This window comes from Carassius gibelio, chromosome A6 (assembly GCF_023724105.1).
Source record: "Carassius gibelio isolate Cgi1373 ecotype wild population from Czech Republic chromosome A6, carGib1.2-hapl.c, whole genome shotgun sequence".
Taxonomy (NCBI): Eukaryota; Metazoa; Chordata; class Actinopteri; order Cypriniformes; family Cyprinidae; genus Carassius; species Carassius gibelio.
Genome location: NC_068376.1, coordinates 9,849,515 through 9,874,479, shown reverse-complemented (window position 1 = coordinate 9,874,479; position 24,965 = coordinate 9,849,515). Strand labels below are relative to the sequence as shown.

The 24,965-nt window shown below is 35.7% G+C and overlaps 1 protein-coding gene across 1 annotated transcript; it reads left to right on the top strand.

The window, feature by feature from the left end:
* The first annotated feature begins 2,276 nt into the window (after positions 1–2,276).
* On the top strand, positions 2,277–24,903 carry LOC128015447 (uncharacterized). Its single transcript, XM_052599275.1, has 2 exons — positions 2,277–2,696; positions 23,358–24,903. Exons 1-2 carry the CDS (start codon positions 2,361–2,363, stop codon positions 24,684–24,686), a joined length of 1,665 nt encoding a protein of 554 aa, XP_052455235.1. The 5' UTR covers positions 2,277–2,360; the 3' UTR covers positions 24,687–24,903.
* The last annotated feature ends 62 nt before the right edge of the window (positions 24,904–24,965 follow it).

The window sequence follows — 24,965 nt, the reverse complement described above, 5'->3', positions numbered from 1 at the left end:
ATTAACTGGACTTTCTTTAACTTAACATCTGGAAAGAATCAAATAGACCATTTCTGGGAACATTCTGATAAAATGTAGGAACCAGTTTTTAGTTTTCTGATGAGCTACAAGGAATAATTATGTATTCATTTTAGATTAGTAGCAATCTTTCTTTTTTTTACTATTGTAATTACTTTTTGTAGTATATGATTATCTTTTATACCATCATATATATATATAACAGATTCTTTAATAGATTTGATAACCCAATGCCACATCAGCCTGCCACACCTGGTCTGCTGCTGCCTGGTGTTGTTTCACTTCCCTCACTCATTCCATCTATGACATCATCCCCCCATTCTCCTATTGGTGACATCACTTCCCAAATGACCTTTCTCTCCCCCATCTCTTCTCCCACTGTAACCCCACCGATGGTGCTACATCAATCTCAGGTCAAGGTTGAATTGGACCATCTGAAGTCAGGGCAAGCAGTGGGGCCTGATGATATTGGGCCGAGACTGTTGAAGACATGCTCTACCCAGTTGAGTGGTATTTTTACATACCTGTTTAACCTAAGCCTGCATCTACAAAAGGTCCTGACATTTTGGAAAACATCTTGTTTGATCCCAATTCCAAAGAAGAGATATCCATCTAACCATAACGATTACAGACCTGTAGCACTCACCTCACATATTATGAAGACGTTTGAGAGAGAGGTCCTTTTTTACATCAAGGCCAGTATGAAAAATTATGTGGATCCTTTGCAGTTTGCATATCAGTCCAACATGGGTGTGGATGATGCCCTTATTTACATGCTACAAAGAACCTATGCACATCTGGACACTCCATTCAGAATTTATTAGTTAGGTTCTCTTTACTTCCAAAATAACTGCTGCAAATGAATAATTGGAACTGAACGAAGTAAACACAGAAAGTTAAAAGTGCAAATTAAGTTTAGTGCAAATAAAAGTATAAGTGTATGAATTTTATGAAGTGTGAATTTTAAAGTGCACATTTTAAACAGCAAATAACCATGAATAACTGCACAGTAGAAATTACTGAACAGAGGGACTACATCTCTATAAAGAGACCATTCTGCTATTCTATAGAACTATATTAAACATTTTCACTACCATCAGTTGTCAGAGGCCCTACAGAGGCACACGCCTACATTTCCTAGCTGCAGAATCAGCTATCAGCAGTGTTGGGAACGTTACTTTAAAAAAGTAATTAGTTATAGTTACTCACTTGTTCCAAAAAGTAACTGAGTTAGTAACTGAATTACTCTATAATAAAACTCGTTACCAGGGAAAGTAACTATTTGCGTTACTGTAAAAAAAAAAAAAAAAGGAAAAAAAGTTGCTACATTTTTTTTTTTTTTTTTTTTTTTGCAGTTTTCACAAGTCAGTTGAAATGAGTAGAACAGACAGGAACATGACTTTCAATATTTATTGCACGTCAACAGACAGCAAGAGTTTTATCCTGCACTTCAAGTATTATCTTTGTAAGAAAGGGTGTTTTTGGCCATTAGCTTTGTAGATGCGTGTCACACATTGCATACACATTACATGCACGTTCTTGCCTTTGACCACAATGAATTTGAAGTAGTGCTTATATCTTCACCTTGAAAATGCCAACTTTTCATCGGATTGCTCCTGACTCGCCATCTCACCATCTCTGCTGCGAAATCTGTACAGTTGTTGCGTGTGTGTGTGTGTGGCGCCGCTGGCGCAGCCGAGTGTGCCGGCATGTGTGTAAAAACACTGGCTCTGATTGGCTACCATAAAACACATGACTCTGCCTTAGCCAATCATAATCGCTTATCTCGTTATTAACCCACCTCCTCACTCGCTGTGTGAGCCAGGGTTGCGTTCGGATTGCAAGTTTATTAAATCAATGCATAGTAACGCACCGCATTTAACGTTCAGTAACGTTAACGGCATTGTAACGACGGGAAAAGTAATTGGTTAGATTACCGCCTTACTGAAAAAATAACGTTGTTACCTAACGCCGTTCTTTTAAAACTAATTTTTTTATTTAAAACATTGTCTTACCTGCAAGCGACGCGCGAGCATCATCCCGCTGTCTCTTCTTTTTTCTTTTTTCCGCCCCCAATATACTTGGTGCCTTTTCGAGTCCATATCTATATTAACATGCTTTTAGAAATATTTTATTTGTTATTTATACTAGTAGCCTATTGTGATGATTTTTTCAGGACCCAGATTTTTTGTTGCCCCCCCCCCCCCCCCCCCCCCCCCCCCCCCCCCCCCAACACTTGGTGCCATAGAGCTTGGCAACCGACGTCACAGCGCAGTGCATTCTGGGACGTAAAAAGGAGGGCGCCACCATTTTGTGAGGCCACACAAAAATTTATCAAAACAATGTTGAAAAGTGGATTAAATGAACGAAATGTACTATATAGAGACAAACTTCTACCGGACGCAAGAAAACGGTACCTGGAAAAGATGGCAATGATCGGAAATCTGGATCCATATGAGGTGCCTTCAAGAGAATGTACTCGAGACCCCGACGATTTACCTCCTCTGACTTTTCCAGATATTTTTGTATATTTAGTATGTGGTGTGAGTGCTTATACCGAGGCTCAATTTCGTAATTTTAAATCTATGGAAGCCCACGTTCAGTTCACAAATGGCTGGGTCCATGACTTGGAAGCCTACAAATCGCCGAGTTGTGAAAACACCGTCGTCCGTACAAAGGTGAGTATCATCTTGCTTACCTACCTGCGATCACAAATGACCTATATATTATATACAACAATGTAAAAACATGTTCGTTAAATTATCTTTTTTTTTTTAAAACACGGTGTCTCGTTCCTTGAATGAATAAGGTTTTGAACGAATTTAAGAATCGAGTGAGCCAGTGATTTATCTGCCCATTCAGATGGACAATTTTCCTGCCTTCCAATGTGCAACGAGGCTGACTCCAGCTCCTTATTCGCCAGCTCCTTATTCGCCGAACTATCCGTTCCACCTTAAAAATGTCAAGTGGTTGTTAATCCTCCCTCCTCAGTGCTATTGGTTGTATTTTTTAAAGGAACAGTTGCACAAAAGTGGCACGCTTCAGACAGCAGTTAACAATGAACGGAAAAAATGTATAGTTTTGTAAAAATGTATTGTATGTATCAATAAATGATGCACGTGACTGATTCAGGAAGAGTTTTTTTTTATTTTATTTAAACGCCATGCCTTACTCAATGTCTTTTTCAACATACCCTGTATGAATGGAACAATATAATTTATTTTAAATTGTTTAATTGTTTGCAGCTCTTATGTAATCTTTATTAAAATGTATCCATTACTGTAAAAGATTAAATAAACATATACATTATTTAACTGTCACACAAAATCTTGTATTACTGCAATTTCTGATGTGCTGTTGAAGAAACGTGCCCTACTCAACTGTATTCTGACAAAGCATATTGGGCATGTCTTCATTTTGTTATTTCAAAGGTTCTCAAAAAAGGAGCACCTACAGGGCAAGAGTAATTCACTCTCTAACGCAATCCTGCATTAGACCATCTTCTGATGTTTTATTATGGAAATATAACCCAGAGAAAATGCCCTCCAAAGCATCTGTATTTGACAAAAAAGCATATTGGGTATGACAACATTTTCTTGTTTCAAAGGTTCTCAAAAAAAGGAGCATGTAGAGGGCAAGAGTAATTCACTCTCTAACGAGATCCTACATTAGAAAATTTTCTGATGTTTTATTATGGGAATATGACCCAGAGAAAATGCCCCCAATAGCAACTTTATGGGCCGAAAAGCATATTTGGCATGTCATAATTTTTTTGATTCAAAGGTTTTCAAAAAAAGGAGAATGTAGAGGGCAAGAGTAATTCACTCTCTAACGAGATCCTGCATTAGAACATTTTCTGATTATTTTTTATGGAAATATAACCCAGAGAATTGCCCTCGAAAGCAACTGTATATGCGAAAAAGCATATTGGGCATGTCATCATTTTCTTATTTTTAAAGGTTCTCAAAAAAAGGAGCACGTAGAGGGCAAGAGTAATTAATTCCCTAACAAAATCCTTCCTTAGAACATTTTCTGATGTTTTATTACGGAAAAATGACAGAGAAAATTCTCTCAAAAGCAACTTTATGGCCGAAAAAGCAAATTGGTCATGTCATAATTTTCTTGCTTCAAAGGTTCTCAAAAAAAGGAGCACGTAGAGGGCAACAGTAATTCACTCTCTAATGAAATCCTGCATTAGACCATCTTCTGATGTTTTATTATGGAAATATAACCCAGAGAAAATGGCATCAAAGGCATCTGTATGCCGAAAAAGCATATTGGGCATGACAACATTTTCTTGTTTCAAAGGTTCTCAAAAAAGGAGCATGTAGAGGGCAAGTGTAATTCACTCTCTAACGAGATCCTGCATTAGAACATTTTCTGGAAAAATGGAAATATGACCCAGAGAAAATGCCCTCCAAAGCAACTGTATATGCGACAAAGCATATTTGGCATTTGATAATTTTCTTTTTTCAAAGGTTCTCAAAAAACGGAGCATGTAGAGAGCAAGAGTAATTCACTCTCTAACAAAATCCTGCATTAGAAAATGTTCTGATGTTTTATTATGGAAATATAACCCAGAGAAAATGCCCTCCAAAGCAACTGTATATGCGAAAAAGCATATTGGGCGTGTCCTCATTTTCATGTTTCAAAAGTTCTCAAAAAAGGAGCACGTATAGGGTAAAAGTAATTCACTCTCTAAAAAAATCCTGCCTTATAACATTTTCTGATGATTTATTAAGGAAATATGAACCAGAGAATATGCTCTTAATAGCGAATTTATGGGCCGAAAAAGCATATTTGGCATGTCATCATTTTTTGTTTCAAAGGTTCTCAAAAAAAGGAGCACGTAGAGGGCAAGACTAATTCACTCTCTAACAAAATCCTGCCTTAGAATATTTTCTGATGTTATATTACGGAAATATGACCCAGAGAAAATGCTCTCAATAGAGAATTTATGGGCCGAAAAAGCATATTTGGCATGTCATCATTTTCTTGTTTCAAAAGTTCTCAAAAAAGGAGCATGTAGAGAGCAACAGTAATTCACTCTCTAACGAAATCCTGCATTAGAACATTTCCTGATGTTTTATTATGGAAAATAACCCAGAGAAAATGCCCTCCAAAGCAACTGTATTTGCGAAAAAGCATATTGGGTATGTCATAATTTTCTTGTTTCAAAGGTTCTCAAAAAAAGGAGCCCATAGAGGGCAAGAGTAATTCACTCTCTAACGAGATCCTGCATTAGAACATCTTCTGATGTTTTATTATGGAAATATGACCCAGAGAAAATGCCCTCAAAAGCAACTTTATGGAGCGGAAAAGCATATTTGGCATGTCATAAATATCTTGTTTCAAAGGTTCTCAAAAAAAGGAGCACGTAGAGAACAACAGTAATTCACTCTCTAACGAAATCCTGCATTAGAACATTTTCTGATGTTTTATTATGGAAATATGACCCAGAGAAAATGCCCTCCAAAGCATCTGTATGTGCTGACAAAGCATATTGGGCATGTCATAATTTTGTTATTTCAAAGGTTCTCAAGAAAAGGAGCACGTAGAGGGCAACAGTAATTCATGAATTCTCTAACGCAGTCCTACATTAGAACAATTTCTAATGGTTTGTTATGAAAATATGAAGCTCAGAACCTTGCCCATGTACTGTAGGTAACTTTATATACCAAAACCAGTAAAAAGTTAATATTTGGTGGTAATATTATGGAAATATGAGCTGCAGATGACCGCCACCTACAGGCAGGCTTTATGTTTGTTCAGATGGTGCAAAATAAGCAAAGCCTGTAGAGGTCGCCAAAGGGTTTCCTATATTAGCAGTAACATTTTCTTAAATTGCACATATCTGAGTTAATTACACATGTGCATTTCCGGCAAATTCTTAGCAACAATATTAACATTCTTTAAAGAATGGCTGTAGAAGAAGATGGGATCATTGCTGCCTAACTATTTATAGTCTCACCGTGACTTTATTTTACCTGATGATTTCCTTTAATAACCTTACATTCAAATGTAATCTGTAACCATAGTCCATAATCACAGAGGATACATTCTTGCTATTTTCCTGTTCAAGATGACAGAACCACGTTACAGGTCAGTGAACTTTAATTCAGTTTGATACAATTGACCCATTTGGCTGATCACAGTTATCTTCATTGTTTTATTTTAAATTGTAAACTGTATTCTACATACAGCAATAATAATAATAATAATAATAATATATATATATATATATATATATATATATATATATATATATATATATATATATATGTGTGTGTGTGTGTGTGTGTGTGTGTGTGTGTGTACTATCTTCTAATATAGCTTTTATTGTTACAGGTTCAAAGTCTTTGGGAATGTAAGTAATTCTTAATAGCCTCACACACACACACGTGTGTGTATTCAGATATATGTTCTCTGAACATTAATGTTATATATATTTTGTATTTTTTTACAGGCAGTTCGATGTATACATTTACCTACTATAACTAGGCAAATTTTAAATTTACAGTCTAAAGGAAAATGTATAAAGGAGTCTTATTACAGGCATGAGTCATTCTGGGGGCTGTTGTGTGCATCTCTTTCTGTGCCAAACACTAAAAATAACAGAAGAAAACTTCACCTAATAAATGCAAAACGTATTCAGGTAAACACAATAAAACACATAAACACCATCTCCCTTTTTAATAACTCTGAATTATGAATGCAATTAAAACTACGTTTAAAAAAAGTTTATAAATACATTTCATCAAAGGGTGATTAAAAATATGATTTAAAATTTTACATTTTGTCTTTATTTTACAGGGGAAAAAAATTCCTGTAGGAAGCACCACTGAAAATGAGGTTTATTTTTATTATTATTCATTCATTTATTCATTCATTCATTACAAAGAAATTATAGACAATTTTCAGGATAAAATATTCATGGCAAATTTCATGTTCTGTGTGTCCTTTGTTGGTTATTTAAGTTCAATAAATTGCTTAGCAAAACAAAGGTATATGCTACTACTTAAACATAAACTTCTCGTCTTTTTATTGACATGTATTTAAGAATTTAGTCAAGTTTTATCCAGTTTAAATTATTATTTTTCAAGGATAAGTCTAGTGAAGTACGAGATGAATTTGAAGATAACACAAAACAAGCAAAGGTAAGTGAACATTGAAAATACAAGTACATTTAATTAAATATCAAATCAAATCCTTCATGATTACATTTGAAAATGATTTTGGATATGGCATGCTATGTTTACATTACAATAAAGGTTCCACCATCCACTGGCTCCAGTGATGACAATGATGAGCAGCTTTATTGTGTCTGCAGACGGCCTAATAGCCCAGAAAAGCCCATGGCACAGTGCAGTCAATGCAAAGACTGGTTTCACCCAACATGTGTTGGATGTAAGGACATTGAGGATATTGCTGTTATTTCACCCTGGCTCTGTCCAAACTGTGCAACACGAAAGACAGAAAAAACAAAACTGAAAAATACTAAGCTGTCATTTATACAAAAGGACAATGATTGTGAACAAACAGGACGAGACAATGTTGACAAAACAAATACATTTGCACAAGACAACCATGACACTGAAGAAAAAGATAAAGACACAACACAAGCAAAGGTAAGTGAGATACCTGTGAGTCTATAAACATTGAGGATACAAGTATTTCTATAAAATATCAAATTAAAAAGTTAATGGTTACATTTGAAAATAATTTTGGATATGGCATACATGAAAATACAGGGTCCACCATCCACTGGCTCCAGTGATGACAATGATGAGCAGCTTTATTGTGTCTGCAGACGGCCTAATAGCCCAGTAAAGCCCATGGCACAGTGCAGTCAATGCAAAGACTGGTTTCACCCAACATGTGTTGGATGTAAGGACATTGAAGATATTGCTGTTATTTCACCCTGGCTCTGTCCAAACTGTGCAACACGAAAGACAGAAAAAACAAAACTGAAAAATACTAAGCTGTCATTTATACAAAAGGACAATGATTGCGAACAAACAGGACGAGACAATGTTGACATAACAAAACAAAAAAATGACAATGAAGACACTCACCAAACAAAACAATGTGATGAGCCTGAACACAATCCCTCCCAATCTCAGTTTACAATAACACTAACAAGAGAGGAGTGGGAAATGATAAAGCCTAATGTAAGACAAGGGTTTAGGCATCTTAGTCAAGGATGGACAGACATCATTTCTGAAAAAGTAGGTGAAAAAATGCACTGTGTTTTGTCATTTAAATACAACAGGGTAAGGCCAGAAACATCTAGAAAGCAGATGTCACCATTCTGGCACGGAAAGGCGCATTGCAAGTTCCATGGTTGTGCATCCTTCCAATTTTACATATATAAGAAACCAACAACAGATGAATCCACAGTATCAGTTTCTGTCAGTGTGTCTGGAACAATTGATCATTCGGGAACAGCATTTTTAAGGAGGCGCACAAGTAACTTGGAGAGGGAAACCCTCAAACAGATGCTTGGTGAGCACACACCTATGCATTTACACACTAAAAAACTGGCAGCTGCAGATGAGGAAAAGCTGCTAATGGGCAATTCAAATCAGGTCCCCCCCCTTTCAGTTCTACAGAAATTATCAAGCAAAAAAAACTTGGAAAATAGAATGGATATCAACCCATTCCTGGATTGTCTAAAAATTCAAGAATCGCAGGACTTAGACCAAAAGTTTGAACCTCTGAAACACCAATACCTGCAGTACATAGCAATTTCTCCCTTTACATTACATATGTATACCATTGAACAGCTCCAACTCATAAGAAATTTACAAAAGGACACAAACCTTTTTTTGTACCTAGACGCCACTGGAAGCGTTGTTACAAAACCTGCAAGTTGTAAAAATATTTTATATTATGCACTTTGCTGCCCAGTTCTGTCAACTTCTGCAACAACTATTCCTGTAGCAGAGATGATGTCATCCGATCAGAGCACCGCAACAATTCAGAACTGGTTAACCTGCCTTTCCCGGGATTTCATGTACATGTACAAACATAACCTCCAACCCCAGAAAGTAGAAACTGATTTCAGCTGGGCAATCATCCATGCAACCTTGCATACGTTCTGTCAGTGTAACATACACACGTACCTGCAGAAATGTCTTGAGGTTTGTCTGGAAGCAAAACCTTGTACATTTACTGTGGTGCATGTATGTGCTGCCCACATGATGAAGTTGTTGAGCAACAAAATTGCAAAGGCTAAGTGCACCAAAGAAACAAAAGCCTTTTTTCTGCATGTGTTTGCACTAGTGCAAAATGCCACCACACTGGCTGAAATCCAATCTTTGTTGAAAGACATGTGCACAGTATTTACTCAAAGAGATGCTTTGTCCATACTTGATGGTCTGAAGGCACTGCAGACAAAAATACAAAACCAGACTGTCTTTGCTGATGTTGATGCTGATTGGAGTGAAACCCCTCTGAAAGACCTAATTCCAGAAACAACTCCAAAGACAATCATTCATGACTCCCCGTTTGCTAAATTATTTGAGAAAACATTACTGGAGGCACAGAATGGACAAGACACTGAGGCAGCTCAAGTGAATCACTATTACTGTCCAACCTTGATTGACATTTTGAAGCCATACTTGGCAACATTGCCATTATGGACTGGCATTATGTTAAAACATCTAGGGAAAACAAGAGATACAAATTCTCAGGTTGAAAATTGGTTCCGGACAACAAAGAGAATTATTCTCAGAAACAAACTCCACAGAAGACCTGGCGATTTTGTACAAATTATGTATAAATTCATATATGGTAGAATGCGTGGTGTGAGTGTTTCTGCAGCTCGCCAAAAGAGAGTCATTGAAAATGAAACTGAGACCAGCAACTCTGAACTACCCCTGAGCCAGGAGGAGAAATGGAAGAAAGGCAGACAGAAAAAAAAAGCAAAATACTACAACCCACCATCAAACATGTCTGGCCTAGAAAGCATTTACATTGCCCCTCCATGGTCTGGGAAGGGACAGATAGCGAGAAGAACCATAGCACTATCAAACACGTGCACAATTGACAACCTGCTATATTTCATTTTTCTAGCTATGAAGAACAGACCTTCACTTTTGAGTGAAATTGAGAACAAGCAGGCCCTTGATATATGCTTCAAGGCATTACTGAAGGTGCATCAGCATTTCCTGCTACGACAGTGGTCCCAGGGAAAAATTTCCTGGCTGTGGGAAACATCTAAATGTTTCCGTGAAAAACAGCAGCAGTGGGATCTATATGGAACCGAAGCCGAGTTCATGACATCCCATCTGCAGTACTTGCAAAGTACCTCAAGACAGTTTATATGTGATGACCATGACTGTCCCAACCCAGTTAAGGAGTACCCAGATGACACCATTGCTGTCCTGTAAAGTGTCTACTTAAAATGAATTGCAAATGTACTGTCTACATCACTGTATCAGCATTTCTCATTTAATCATTTAATTTATTATTACAGATGCAGTGACTTCTCAAAATTCCAAGAGTCAATCGAAAAGTGGTGTTGGAGAAGTCACAGATTTCCATGCGCAGAATTGAGGTAATACAAACAGAAATTTAGCTCTACAATTTGAAAGAAAATATAATTTATTTATTGTTTAAGAAACTTTAAATAATTGCTTTCAACATAAATGTGGTGAAATTAATATCTGAAACAAAACTGTTTAAAAAAACAACAACAACAAAAAAATTGTTTTCACAGGCAAGACTCATTATGTCCAGGTAAAAGGACATACACTCAGCGCAAATTTACAAATGGAAGTCCTCCTTTTATGATTGTGGCAATAGATTGTACTGTGTTCTGTCATGATCATACCGAAATGCAGCCAACAGCGATACCATCAACCGTGGTCATCGATGACAAAAGGTAAGACTTAGTCTTTGTGTACCTTGATTTACAATTACTTCTAATTGGTAGTAACATTTTCACTAAGCATTTCTAGAAATCTTCATAGTTTTTAAAGTTGCTGACCAAGGTTCTGAAACACAACTGAGCCTACCAAGATTGGCTCAAAAGGTTATTATTGTACCTTACATTTATTTAATTCCAAATCAAAAATGGTTCTGATCACACAGACAGACTGATAGATAGATAGATAGATAGATAGATAGATAGATAGATAGATAGATAGATAGATAGATAGATAGATAGATAGATAGATAGATAGATAGATAGGCATGCACAGTAAAGAAACAAATGCCAACAAGTATGTATATTTTTTATACAGGTACAATCCAGTAGCTGTCACATATCATCAGGCTCAAAAAAAACATTTTGTTGGATTCCATCGACTCACTGGTGATCAGTGGAGGTTCTATGATGGAATAAATGAAAAAATGCAACCAGGCTCTGGTGATCAGATTGCAACAGTGCAAGTTATGAGTGCTGTGTTCTCAACAGAATGTACTGTGGGTCATGTTCTTCTATTAAGGGTAAGCCACACACTTAATTAAAACAAATTACAGAAATGGCTACACATTTGTACTGCCAATGTTCTACAGTTCTGATAATCATTGTAATCATAAGGGTCAGTCAACTGTTATGCAAATGTATAATGTTGTGAGATAATGAATGAAGTGTAAATTTCAGGCGGAAAAGGAACAAAATGAAGCTGACAAAAAGGTAAAAGAAATGTTAATAAGCCGATCAAAAAAATCAACAGTTGAGTTCCCTAATTAAATCTACAACTTAATATTTTGCTATCTTGTTTAATATTTCAATACAATATAATAATTATTCTTTTCAAAGACAACTCGGAAAAGGAAAATGCTGACACCATTATAACGTAGTTAAAAAATCACATGTAAACTGTATGATGATGCATAATTACAATGATTTGTTTCATTTAAAGGCGAGATCTGATTGTGATGGTGATGCAGGCAAAAAGGTAATGTAAACTTTTAAAAACGCTTTTAACTTTGGAAACTGGAGGGTATTTTTCATTAAGTGGCAGGAGTGAAATAGAGATGGACCCTAAAACGGGATTAAACTTGGTTAAATAATTATGATTATATTGGTTAAAATTAGGACTTTGAAGACAACGAAAATACAGCATGAAAACACTGTCATGTTGTATTTAAAATTTATAAACGTTATTGTGTTTATTGTATTTTTAAGAGTTTAACTATCAGTAACTTTTGTCATTACATTTTTTAAGACTTCTCTTGATGAAGAACCATGTGACACAGCCATAATGGTAAATTTTTCAAGTCAAGCATTAACTTAAAAACCATGATTCAATAATTAAAGAACATAATTCAGTTCACGAACACATTTGGCTTTGGAGCGTGACGACCAAAACAATGTTTAAGTCTGTTTGTCAACCCCTTTTTCAGATTAGTTCAGATGAGGAACATGGACACACAGCCCTACAGGTAATTAATAAAAATGCATGCAATGTTATATTTATTTCATTTATAAAACAATTAAACTACAGTGAGTACACATTCAACTTTACCAACTGGCTAACACGGTAAAAAAAAGACTTTTGAATTTGTTTACTTTATGTAAATATTGTCTCCAAAGGCATTAAAATGTTCAATTTCTTCCCCTAGACTACTTCGGAAATAGAAAATGAAAGTGGCATGAGGGTATTTAATCAGAAAGAAATAATTAAGTGTATTTCATTGAGAAATTAAGTTTAAATAATTGTGTTTTATCAAAAAAAAATAATACTTAAATTAATTAAGAAACTTTGTTTTGAAGAGAACCTCTGAAGAAGAAATTGAGGACATGACCACAAAGGTAAGTGTATTCTGCAGCTAGTTTTATAGCCACTGTTTCTGGCTGCTGCCACGGACTTGATATTGTATTATACATATATATTTAAACTCCCACTTGACAATTACCGGACTTTCTATCACCTGCGGCTGACTAGTCACACAATTTGTGGTAATTCTTGTACCCTTCTTTAAAACTACATTAAAGAAAATTTTCATAAACAGGTACCAGCCGTCGCTGGACTTTCCACGCAGTTTGTATCAGCTGGATGCTGACCAGTTACATAATAATGTTTTTACAGTAAAAACTACATAGAAAAAAATTAAAAGCCTATTTATTACATTTCATTTATTTATTTTTTCTTATAATTAATTAACAAAGTTGCTACTGTTACATGCTCGATTGACATCTTCAAGGACCATTTTTTAACAAAAAAAAATACAAATTGACAAATAACTGTGGGATCCCTGAGAAATTATACATAAGGCAAGATCAATAAACAAACAATCATATAAAAGTTATGTAGCCTTTCTCATAAAATATCATAAAGTATTGTCTGCTGCTTGATCAATGCAGCATCACCACAACATAAAGCAGCTTATGTGCAGTCACATGACATTTAATAACATGCATATTGATCAAAATCTGCCAAGAGATTTGTTTCATTTTTGTGAAATGTTATATATGTTTAAACATATCTATGTATGAATATTAAGAATTCATTTGCAAAAACAGATAACTCTGTTTTTAACAATTTTCAAAACCATGTTTTTTTTATTGTGCATTCCAATTAATCTCAATTAAACTGCAATTGGGTTATTCTGATTAGGTTAAAAAATAACTAAAAAATACAGCTAACTAATACAATGAAACACAAATCATGATAACATAATAAAAAAAACATGATTTTTGAAAAGTTAAAAAACATTTTCTGTTTTTGCAAATAAACTGTTCATATATAAATATAATTTAGGCTTTCTTCGGAAGGCCCTTAGTGTTACCATACATTCAATTTTATACCCATTGCTCATTTGACTTTAGGTTACTGAAAGACACAACTATTGAAAGCATTCATTGTTCCAAAAGATTGTTTATTTAAATTAACTGTAAATGATCTATAAGCTAGAGGAATTATTTGGTAACATCATATGCATTCAGTGTACTTTACAATATTTTCATCTTTACTGCAGGAAAACATTTTGCTGCACATCAGGGCTGCAGCTGACTGGTGCCGCAACAGAAACTGGAATGGAAAAGTAAAGCTTCCCATTGTTCTTTCAATGGAGAAGGAAAAACAAATTACAGCCCTACACAAAATGTGCAGCTGGGTGGGTGAATTTGATGAAAGTTCTCCAGCCGAACTGTTCACTTTTGTGTTTCAGAAGAGAACAGACTATGAGATTTTTTGCACAGAAATTGTGGATAAAAAGAAGTACAAAAGTTTTGCAAGATTTGAAGAACAATGATTCATCCTTGAAGTTCAGACTGTTGCATATAGTTCCCTGAAAAGGATAAATAAAAGTGTAAAACAGCTGTTGCTCTCATTATTTAATTAACTGAATAACAGCTCTTTTAAACAATTACACTGATATATATATATATATATATATATATATATATATATATATATATATATATATATATATATATATATATATATATATATATATATACTGTATATATACATACATATATATACACACACACATATTTATGTTTGCATGTGTGTTTTAGTGTGTATGACTGTTTTACTGTAAAGACAGCAGACTCCATATGTCCAGATCAGCTGTGGCTGGTAACTAAATTACTATTATTTTACCTACGTGGGCGGGGTTCTGAACATCATATTTTCATAACAACACATACAAAAATGTTGTAATTAGAGATTTCCTTTGAAAATAATTTCATGTAATACTCTACATTGACTTTTTTTTTTTTTTTTTTTTTTTTAACTTTCAAATAATGTAAGTTAGCACTCCATTAATAAAATGTCAACATATACACTTACCTAGGTGGGCCGGGTCCTGAGCTTCATATTTTTATAACAAAACATTATAAAATGTTTTTATGCAGTATCTCATTAGATAATGAATTGTGAATTATTATTATTATTATTATTATTTTTTGAGAACTTGTAAAATATTTAAGTTGTGATGCCCACTACGCTGTCGGCACATACAGATGCTTTGGAGGGCATTCTCTCTGGGTCATATTTCCATAATAAAACATCAGAAAATGTTCTAATGCAGGATTTCGTTAGAGAGTGAATTACTCTTACCCTATACGTGCTCTTTTCTTTGAGAACCTTTGAAATAACAAAAGTATGACATGCCCAATATGCTTTGTATGCACATAAAGTTGCTTTGGAGGGCATTTTCTCTGGGTCATATTTTCATAATAAAACATCAGAAAATGTTCTAATGCAGGATTCCGTTAGAGAGTGAATTACTCTTACCCTATACGTGCTCCTTTTTTGAGAATCTTTGAAATAACAAAATTATGACATGCCCAATATGCTTTGTCAGCACATACAGATGCTTTGGAGGGCATTCTCTCTGGGTCATATTTCCATAATAAAACATCAGAAAATGTTCTAATGCATGATCTCGTTAGAGAGTGAATTACTGTTGCTCTCTACGTGCTCCTTTTCTTGAGAACCTTTGAAATAACAGAATTATGACATGCCCAATATGCTTTGTATGCACATAAAGGTGCTTTGGAGGGCATATTCTCTGGGTCATATTTTCATAATAAAACATCAGAAAATGTTCTAATGCAGGATTTCGTTAGAGAGTGAATTACTCTTACCCTATACGTGCTCCTTTTTTGAGAACCTTTGAAATAACAGAATTATGACATGCCCAATATGCTTTGTATGCACATAAAGGTGCTTTGGAGGGCATATTCTCTGGGTCATATTTCCATAATAAAACATCAGAAAATGTTCTAATGCAGGATCTCGTTAGAGAGTGAATTACTGTTGCTCTCTACGTGCTCCTTTTTTTGAGAACCTTTGAAATAACAGAATTATGACATGCCCAATATGCTTTGTATGCACATAAAGTTGCTTTGGAGGGCATATTCTCTGGGTCATATTTTCATAATAAAACATCAGAAAATGTTCTAATGCAGGATTTCGTTAGAGAGTGAATTACTGTTGCTCTCTACGTGCTCCTTTTCTTGAGAACCTTTGAAATAACAGAATTATGACATGCCCAATATGCTTTGTATGCACATAAAGTTGCTTTGGAGGGCATATTCTCTGGGTCATATTTTCATAATAAAACATCAGAAAATGTTCTAATGCAGGATTCCGTTAGAGAGTGAATTACTGTTGCTCTCTACGTGCTCCTTTTTTTGAGAACCTTTGAAATAACACAATTATGACATGCCCAATATGCTTTGTATGCACATAAAGGTGCTTTGGAGGGCATATTCTCTGGGTCATATTTTCATAATAAAACATCAGAAAATGTTCTAATGCATGATCTCGTTAGAGAGTGAATTACTGTTGCTCTCTACGTGCTCCTTTTCTTGAGAACCTTTGAAATAACAGAATTATGACATGCCCAATATGCTTTGTATGCACATAAAGGTGCTTTGGAGGGCATATTCTCTGGGTCATATTTCCATAATAAAACATCAGAAAATGTTCTAATGCAGGATCTCGTTAGAGAGTGAATTACTGTTGCTCTCTACGTGCTCCTTTTTTTGAGAACCTTTGAAATAACAGAATTATGACATGCCCAATATGCTTTGTATGCACATAAAGGTGCTTTGGAGGGCATATTCTCTGGGTCATATTTCCATAATAAAACATCAGAAAATGTTCTAATGCATGATCTCGTTAGAGAGTGAATTACTGTTGCTCTCTACGTGCTCCTTTTCTTGAGAACCTTTGAAATAACAGAATTATGACATGCCCAATATGCTTTGTATGCACATAAAGTTGCTTTGGAGGGCATATTCTCTGGGTCATATTTTCATAATAAAACATCAGAAAATGTTCTAATGCAGGATTTCGTTAGAGAGTGAATTACTGTTGCTCTCTACGTGCTCCTTTTCTTGAGAACCTTTGAAATAACAGAATTATGACATGCCCAATATGCTTTGTATGCACATAAAGTTGCTTTGGAGGGCATATTCTCTGGGTCATATTTTCATAATAAAACATCAGAAAATGTTCTAATGCAGGATTCCGTTAGAGAGTGAATTACTGTTGCTCTCTACGTGCTCCTTTTTTTGAGAACCTTTGAAATAACACAATTATGACATGCCCAATATGCTTTGTATGCACATAAAGGTGCTTTGGAGGGCATATTCTCTGGGTCATATTTTCATAATAAAACATCAGAAAATGTTCTAATGCATGATCTCGTTAGAGAGTGAATTACTGTTGCTCTCTACGTGCTCCTTTTCTTGAGAACCTTTGAAATAACAGAATTATGACATGCCCAATATGCTTTGTATGCACATAAAGGTGCTTTGGAGGGCATATTCTCTGGGTCATATTTCCATAATAAAACATCAGAAAATGTTCTAATGCAGGATCTCGTTAGAGAGTGAATTACTGTTGCTCTCTACGTGCTCCTTTTTTTGAGAACCTTTGAAATAACAGAATTATGACATGCCCAATATGCTTTGTATGCACATAAAGTTGCTTTGGAGGGCATATTCTCTGGGTCATATTTTCATAATAAAACATCAGAAAATGTTCTAATGCAGGATCTCGTTAGAGAGTGAATTACTGTTGCTCTCTACGTGCTCCTTTTTTTGAGAACCTTTGAAATAACAGAATTATGACATGCCCAATATGCTTTGTATGCACATAAAGGTGCTTTGGAGGGCATATTCTCTGGGTCATATTTTCATAATAAAACATCAGAAAATGTTCTAATGCAGGATTTCGTTAGAGAGTGAATTACTGTTGCTCTCTACGTGCTCCTTTTCTTGAGAACCTTTGAAATAACAGAATTATGACATGCCCAATATGCTTTGTATGCACATAAAGTTGCTTTGGAGGGCATATTCTCTGGGTCATATTTTCATAATAAAACATCAGAAAATGTTCTAATGCAGGATTCCGTTAGAGAGTGAATTACTGTTGCTCTCTACGTGCTCCTTTTCTTGAGAACCTTTGAAATAACAGAATTATGACATGCCCAATATGCTTTGTATGCACATAAAGGTGCTTTGGAGGGCATATTCTCTGGGTCATATTTCCATAATAAAACATCAGAAAATGTTCTAATGCAGGATCTCGTTAGAGAGTGAATTACTGTTGCTCTCTACGTGCTCCTTTTTTTTGAGAACCTTTGAAATAACAGAATTATGACATGCCCAATATGCTTTGTATGCACATAAAGTTGCTTTGGAGGGCATATTCTCTGGGTCATATTTTCATAATTAAACATCAGAAAATGTTCTAATGCAGGATTTCGTTAGAGAGTGAATTACTCTTACCCTATACGTGCTCCTTTTTTGAGAATCTTTGAAATAACAAAATTATGACATGCCCAATATGCTTTGTATGCACATAAAGGTGCTTTGGAGGGCATATTCTCTGGGTCATATTTTCATAATAAAACATCAGAAAATGTTCTAATGCAGGATTTCGTTAGAGAGTGAATTACTGTTGCTCTCTACGTGCTCCTTTTCTTGAGAACCTTTGAAATAACAGAATTATGACATGCCCAATATGCTTTGTATGCACATAAAGTTGCTTTGGAGGGCATATTCTCTGGGTCATATTTTCATAATAAAACATCAGAAAATGTTCTAATGCAGGATTCCGTTAGAGAGTGAATTACTGTTGCTCTCTACGTGCTCCTTTTCTTGAGAACCTTTGAAATAACAGAATTATGACATGCCCAATATGCTTTGTATGCACATAAAGGTGCTTTGGAGGGCATATTCTCTGGGTCATATTTCCATAATAAAACATCAGAAAATGTTCTAATGCAGGATCTCGTTAGAGAGTGAATTACTGTTGCTCTCTACGTGCTCCTTTTTTTGAGAACCTTTGAAATAACAGAATTATGACATGCCCAATATGCTTTGTATGCACATAAAGTTGCTTTGGAGGGCATATTCTCTGGGTCATATTTTCATAATAAAACATCAGAAAATGTTCTAATGCAGGATTTCGTTAGAGAGTGAATTACTGTTGCTCTCTACGTGCTCCTTTTCTTGAGAACCTTTGAAATAACAGAATTATGACATGCCCAATATGCTTTGTATGCACATAAAGTTGCTTTGGAGGGCATATTCTCTGGGTCATATTTTCATAATAAAACATCAGAAAATGTTCTAATGCAGGATTCCGTTAGAGAGTGAATTACTGTTGCTCTCTACGTGCTCCTTTTTTTGAGAACCTTTGAAATAACACAATTATGACATGCCCAATATGCTTTGTATGCACATAAAGGTGCTTTGGAGGGCATATTCTCTGGGTCATATTTTCATAATAAAACATCAGAAAATGTTCTAATGCATGATCTCGTTAGAGAGTGAATTACTGTTGCTCTCTACGTGCTCCTTTTCTTGAGAACCTTTGAAATAACAGAATTATGACATGCCCAATATGCTTTGTATGCACATAAAGGTGCTTTGGAGGGCATATTCTCTGGGTCATATTTCCATAATAAAACATCAGAAAATGTTCTAATGCAGGATCTCGTTAGAGAGTGAATTACTGTTGCTCTCTACGTGCTCCTTTTCTTGAGAACCTTTGAAATAACAGAATTATGACATGCCCAATATGCTTTGTATGCACATAAAGTTGCTTTGGAGGGCATATTCTCTGGGTCATATTTTCATAATAAAACATCAGAAAATGTTCTAATGCAGGATTCCGTTAGAGAGTGAATTACTGTTGCTCTCTACGTGCTCCTTTTTTTGAGAACCTTTGAAATAACACAATTATGACATGCCCAATATGCTTTGTATGCACATAAAGGTGCTTTGGAGGGCATATTCTCTGGGTCATATTTTCATAATAAAACATCAGAAAATGTTCTAATGCATGATCTCGTTAGAGAGTGAATTACTGTTGCTCTCTACGTGCTCCTTTTCTTGAGAACCTTTGAAATAACAGAATTATGACATGCCCAATATGCTTTGTATGCACATAAAGGTGCTTTGGAGGGCATATTCTCTGGGTCATATTTCCATAATAAAACATCAGAAAATGTTCTAATGCAGGATCTCGTTAGAGAGTGAATTACTGTTGCTCTCTACGTGCTCCTTTTTTTGAGAACCTTTGAAATAACAGAATTATGACATGCCCAATATGCTTTGTATGCACATAAAGTTGCTTTGGAGGGCATATTCTCTGGGTCATATTTTCATAATAAAACATCAGAAAATGTTCTAATGCAGGATCTCGTTAGAGAGTGAATTACTGTTGCTCTCTACGTGCTCCTTTTTTTGAGAACCTTTGAAATAACAGAATTATGACATGCCCAATATGCTTTGTATGCACATAAAGGTGCTTTGGAGGGCATATTCTCTGGGTCATATTTTCATAATAAAACATCAGAAAATGTTCTAATGCAGGATTTCGTTAGAGAGTGAATTACTGTTGCTCTCTACGTGCTCCTTTTCTTGAGAACCTTTGAAATAACAGAATTATGACATGCCCAATATGCTTTGTATGCACATAAAGTTGCTTTGGAGGGCATATTCTCTGGGTCATATTTTCATAATAAAACATCAGAAAATGTTCTAATGCAGGATTCCGTTAGAGAGTGAATTACTGTTGCTCTCTACGTGCTCCTTTTCTTGAGAACCTTTGAAATAACAGAATTATGACATGCCCAATATGCTTTGTATGCACATAAAGGTGCTTTGGAGGGCATATTCTCTGGGTCATATTTCCATAATAAAACATCAGAAAATGTTCTAATGCAGGATCTCGTTAGAGAGTGAATTACTGTTGCTCTCTACGTGCTCCTTTTTTTTGAGAACCTTTGAAATAACAGAATTATGACATGCCCAATATGCTTTGTATGCACATAAAGTTGCTTTGGAGGGCATATTCTCTGGGTCATATTTTCATAATTAAACATCAGAAAATGTTCTAATGCAGGATTTCGTTAGAGAGTGAATTACTCTTACCCTATACGTGCTCCTTTTTTGAGAATCTTTGAAATAACAAAATTATGACATGCCCAATATGCTTTGTATGCACATAAAGGTGCTTTGGAGGGCATATTCTCTGGGTCATATTTTCATAATAAAACATCAGAAAATGTTCTAATGCAGGATTTCGTTAGAGAGTTAATTACTGTTGCTCTCTACGTGCTCCTTTTCTTGAGAACCTTTGAAATAACAGAATTATGACATGCCCAATATGCTTTGTATGCACATAAAGTTGCTTTGGAGGGCATATTCTCTGGGTCATATTTTCATAATAAAACATCAGAAAATGTTCTAATGCAGGATTCCGTTAGAGAGTGAATTACTGTTGCTCTCTACGTGCTCCTTTTCTTGAGAACCTTTGAAATAACAGAATTATGACATGCCCAATATGCTTTGTATGCACATAAAGGTGCTTTGGAGGGCATATTCTCTGGGTCATATTTCCATAATAAAACATCAGAAAATGTTCTAATGCAGGATCTCGTTAGAGAGTGAATTACTGTTGCTCTCTACGTGCTCCTTTTTTTGAGAACCTTTGAAATAACAGAATTATGACATGCCCAATATGCTTTGTATGCACATAAAGTTGCTTTGGAGGGCATATTCTCTGGGTCATATTTTCATAATTAAACATCAGAAAATGTTCTAATGCAGGATTTCGTTAGAGAGTGAATTACTCTTACCCTATACGTGCTCCTTTTTTGAGAATCTTTGAAATAACAAAATTATGACATGCCCAATATGCTTTATATGCACATAAAGTTGCCTTGGAGGGCATTTTCTCTCGGTCATATTTCCATAATAAAACATCAGAAAATGTTCTAATGCAGGATCTCGTTAGAGAGTGAATTACTGTTGCTCTCTACGTGCTCCTTTTTTTGAGAACCTTTGAAATAACAGAATTATGACATGCCCAATATGCTTTATATGCACATAAAGTTGCCTTGGAGGGCATTTTCTCTGGGTCATATTTTCATAATAAAACATCAGAAAATGTTCTAATGCATGATTTCGTTAGAGAGTGAATTACTGTTGCTCTCTACGTGCTCCTTTTTTTGAGAACCTTTGAAATAACAGAATTATGACATGCCCAATATGCTTTATATGCACATAAAGTTGCCTTGGAGGGCATTTTCTCTGGGTCATATTTCCATAATAAAACATCAGAAAATGTTCTAATGCAGGATCTCGTTAGAGAGTGAATTACTGTTGCTCTCTACGTGCTCCTTTTTTTGAGAACCTTTGAAATAACAGAATTATGACATGCCCAATATGCTTTGTATGCACATAAAGTTGCTTTGGAGGGCATATTCTCTGGGTCATATTTTCATAATAAAACATCAGAAAATGTTCTAATGCAGGATTTCGTTAGAGAGTGAATTACTCTTACCCTATAAGTGCTCCTTTTTTGAGAATCTTTGAAATAACAGAATTATGACATGCCCAATATGCTTTGTATGCACATAAAGTTGCTTTGGAGGGCATATTCTCTGGGTCATATTTTCATAATAAAACATCAGAAAATGTTCTAATGCAGGATTTCGTTAGAGAGTGAATTACTTTTACCCTATACGTGCTCCTTTTTTTGAGAACCTTTGAAATAACAAAATTATGACATGCCCAATATGCTTTGTCAGAATACAATTTACTAGGGCACGTTTCTTCAACAGCACATCAGAAATTGCGGTAATACAAGATTTCGTGCGAAAGTTAAATAATGTATATATCTCTTTAATATTTTACAGTAATGGATAAATTCCAAGAAAGATCTAAAATGACAAAACCATTACATCACAGCTGCAAACAATATTTTCTTTTTCCATTCATACAGGGTATGTTGAAAAAGACATTGAGTAAGGCATAGAGCTTAAATAAAAAAAGAACTCTGCCTGAATTAGTCACATGCATCATTTATTGAAACAAATAAAACATTTTTACAGAACTATATATTTTTACGTTCAATGTTAACTGCTGTCTGAAGCATGCCATTTTTGGTGCAACTGTTCCTTTAAAAAAATACAACCAATAGCACTGAGGGGGAAGGGTTAACAACCACCCGACATTTTTAAGGTGGAACGGATAGTTCGGCGAATAAGGAGCTGGAGTCAGCCTCGTCAATGTGCATACTATCTAGCCTATCTGCCCTAAATAGTATTGATCGTTTTATTGTCATCATTATTTATCCATGATGGGCCTAAACTAGGCAAGGTTTTAGCACAAAAGCACATTTAGCAAAATATTGTTTAATTATCAATATTGACAAAAATTCCTCCATTTCAGGCCCAAGAAGGAAAAAAAGAGAGCTTATAAATAATAGTTCATTTAATAAGGCTACTTTTTCATTAAATGAAAACCTTTTTTAAAAAAATTATGTGAAATTAGCAACAGGAACCAAATATATATAATACTTTTGCCCACTGCTCTTTTCATTTACTGTTGTTCTGTATGTACACAGGTTATGCACTCACAGCGATTGAATGAGCCTCCCCTAAAGCCCTGGGTCATTGTGAGCAGCGCTGGAAAGGTGGAGTGTGCCCATTGTACCTGCATGGCAGGGATAGCTGAGACCTGTACTCATGTAGGTGCTCTCTTGTTTAAGTTGGAGGCAACAGTTCGAATTCGTGGCACAAAGACTGTCACTGATGTGCCAGCATACTGGGTTTTGCCCAGTAACTTAAGCAAGATTCACCCAGAAGTGGGATATAGGATCAACTATACCTCCTCAGTTGCACAAAGGAAGACATTAGACCAGCGAATAAATATGCAGCCCACAGCACCAGCCATAAGGAGTCGGGCACAGAAACTGAAAACTCCTCCAGGTAATCTTGAAGATTTATCCCCGCTTCTTGATACGTTACTGCACCATAGCAAGGCTGTTGGTTTGTCAGGGATGGAGAAGTACTATGCCCAATACACACAACACACAGCTGCTGCACCATCCTCTGCTTTACCTCCATGCCTGGCAAAATCCCTGTATGATGAAAGCATAGATGCACGTGACCTGTCTGCTGTCCTGCTGGCCTGTGAGAAGCACATAAATGCTGTAAGTGTGACTGAAGAGCAGGCAGTAGCTGTAGAAGAGTACACCAGGCAACAACATCTGTCATCTGCATGGTATGATTACAGAAGCGGAAGAATTACAGCATCAAAAATGCATGCAGTATATGCCACCTCTCTGGAGAGGCCATCCCACACAGTTTTTACGCAGGTGTGTTACCCACACATACAGCACACAGTATCAACTGTTCAAACCAGATGGGGTATCAGTCATGAGGGGGATGCTAGAAAGGCCTACACTGAATCCAGAGCTGCATATCACACAAACTTCAAAATTGAACCGTGTGGCTTTATAATTAACAGTAGCTTCCCTGAAATCGGAGCGTCACCGGATGGCCTGACTATGTGTGAATGCTGTGGGAAGGGCTGCCTGGAGGTGAAGTGTCCTTTCAAGTATCGGTCCTGCAACATCCAGCAGGCATTGGACATGAAGGACAAAGACTTTTGTCTCCAGTTGTCATCAGACAACCTTCAGTTGAAAAGACACCATCGCTTCTACACACAGATCCAGACACAAATTTTTGTCACCCAATCAAATCACTGTGATCTTGTTGTTTGGACCGAAAACGATTTCACAGTGGTGCGTGTCTTTCCAGACCAGGAGTTCTGGGAACCTCGTCTACAGAAAGCACAAGAATTCTTCAAGAAAGTGTGCCTCCCAGAACTTGTTGCAAAATATCACTCAAAGGACATGCAGCCTCATGTTCCAAGTGAAAAAGAGCAGTAGTAAAGAAGTGGCTGTTGTTCATGAAAGAATTGCACTTAGGCCTACTCAGTTAAGAGTTGGTTTTTTTTAATGTTTTACTTGACTCAGAGTATTAGCCTGTTACTTGAAAATTGTTACTTGAAATTCAGTGTTTCAAAGTAGTTCAACACAAGAAGCAAAAGAAACAAAAACATTTGCAGGATCTTTTTTTTGTAATAAAAAATTTTTAATGTTCAAATTGTCATCCATTTTCATCTGAAGTATTTAATGTACAAATAGCATACCATGTTCATTCTAAAG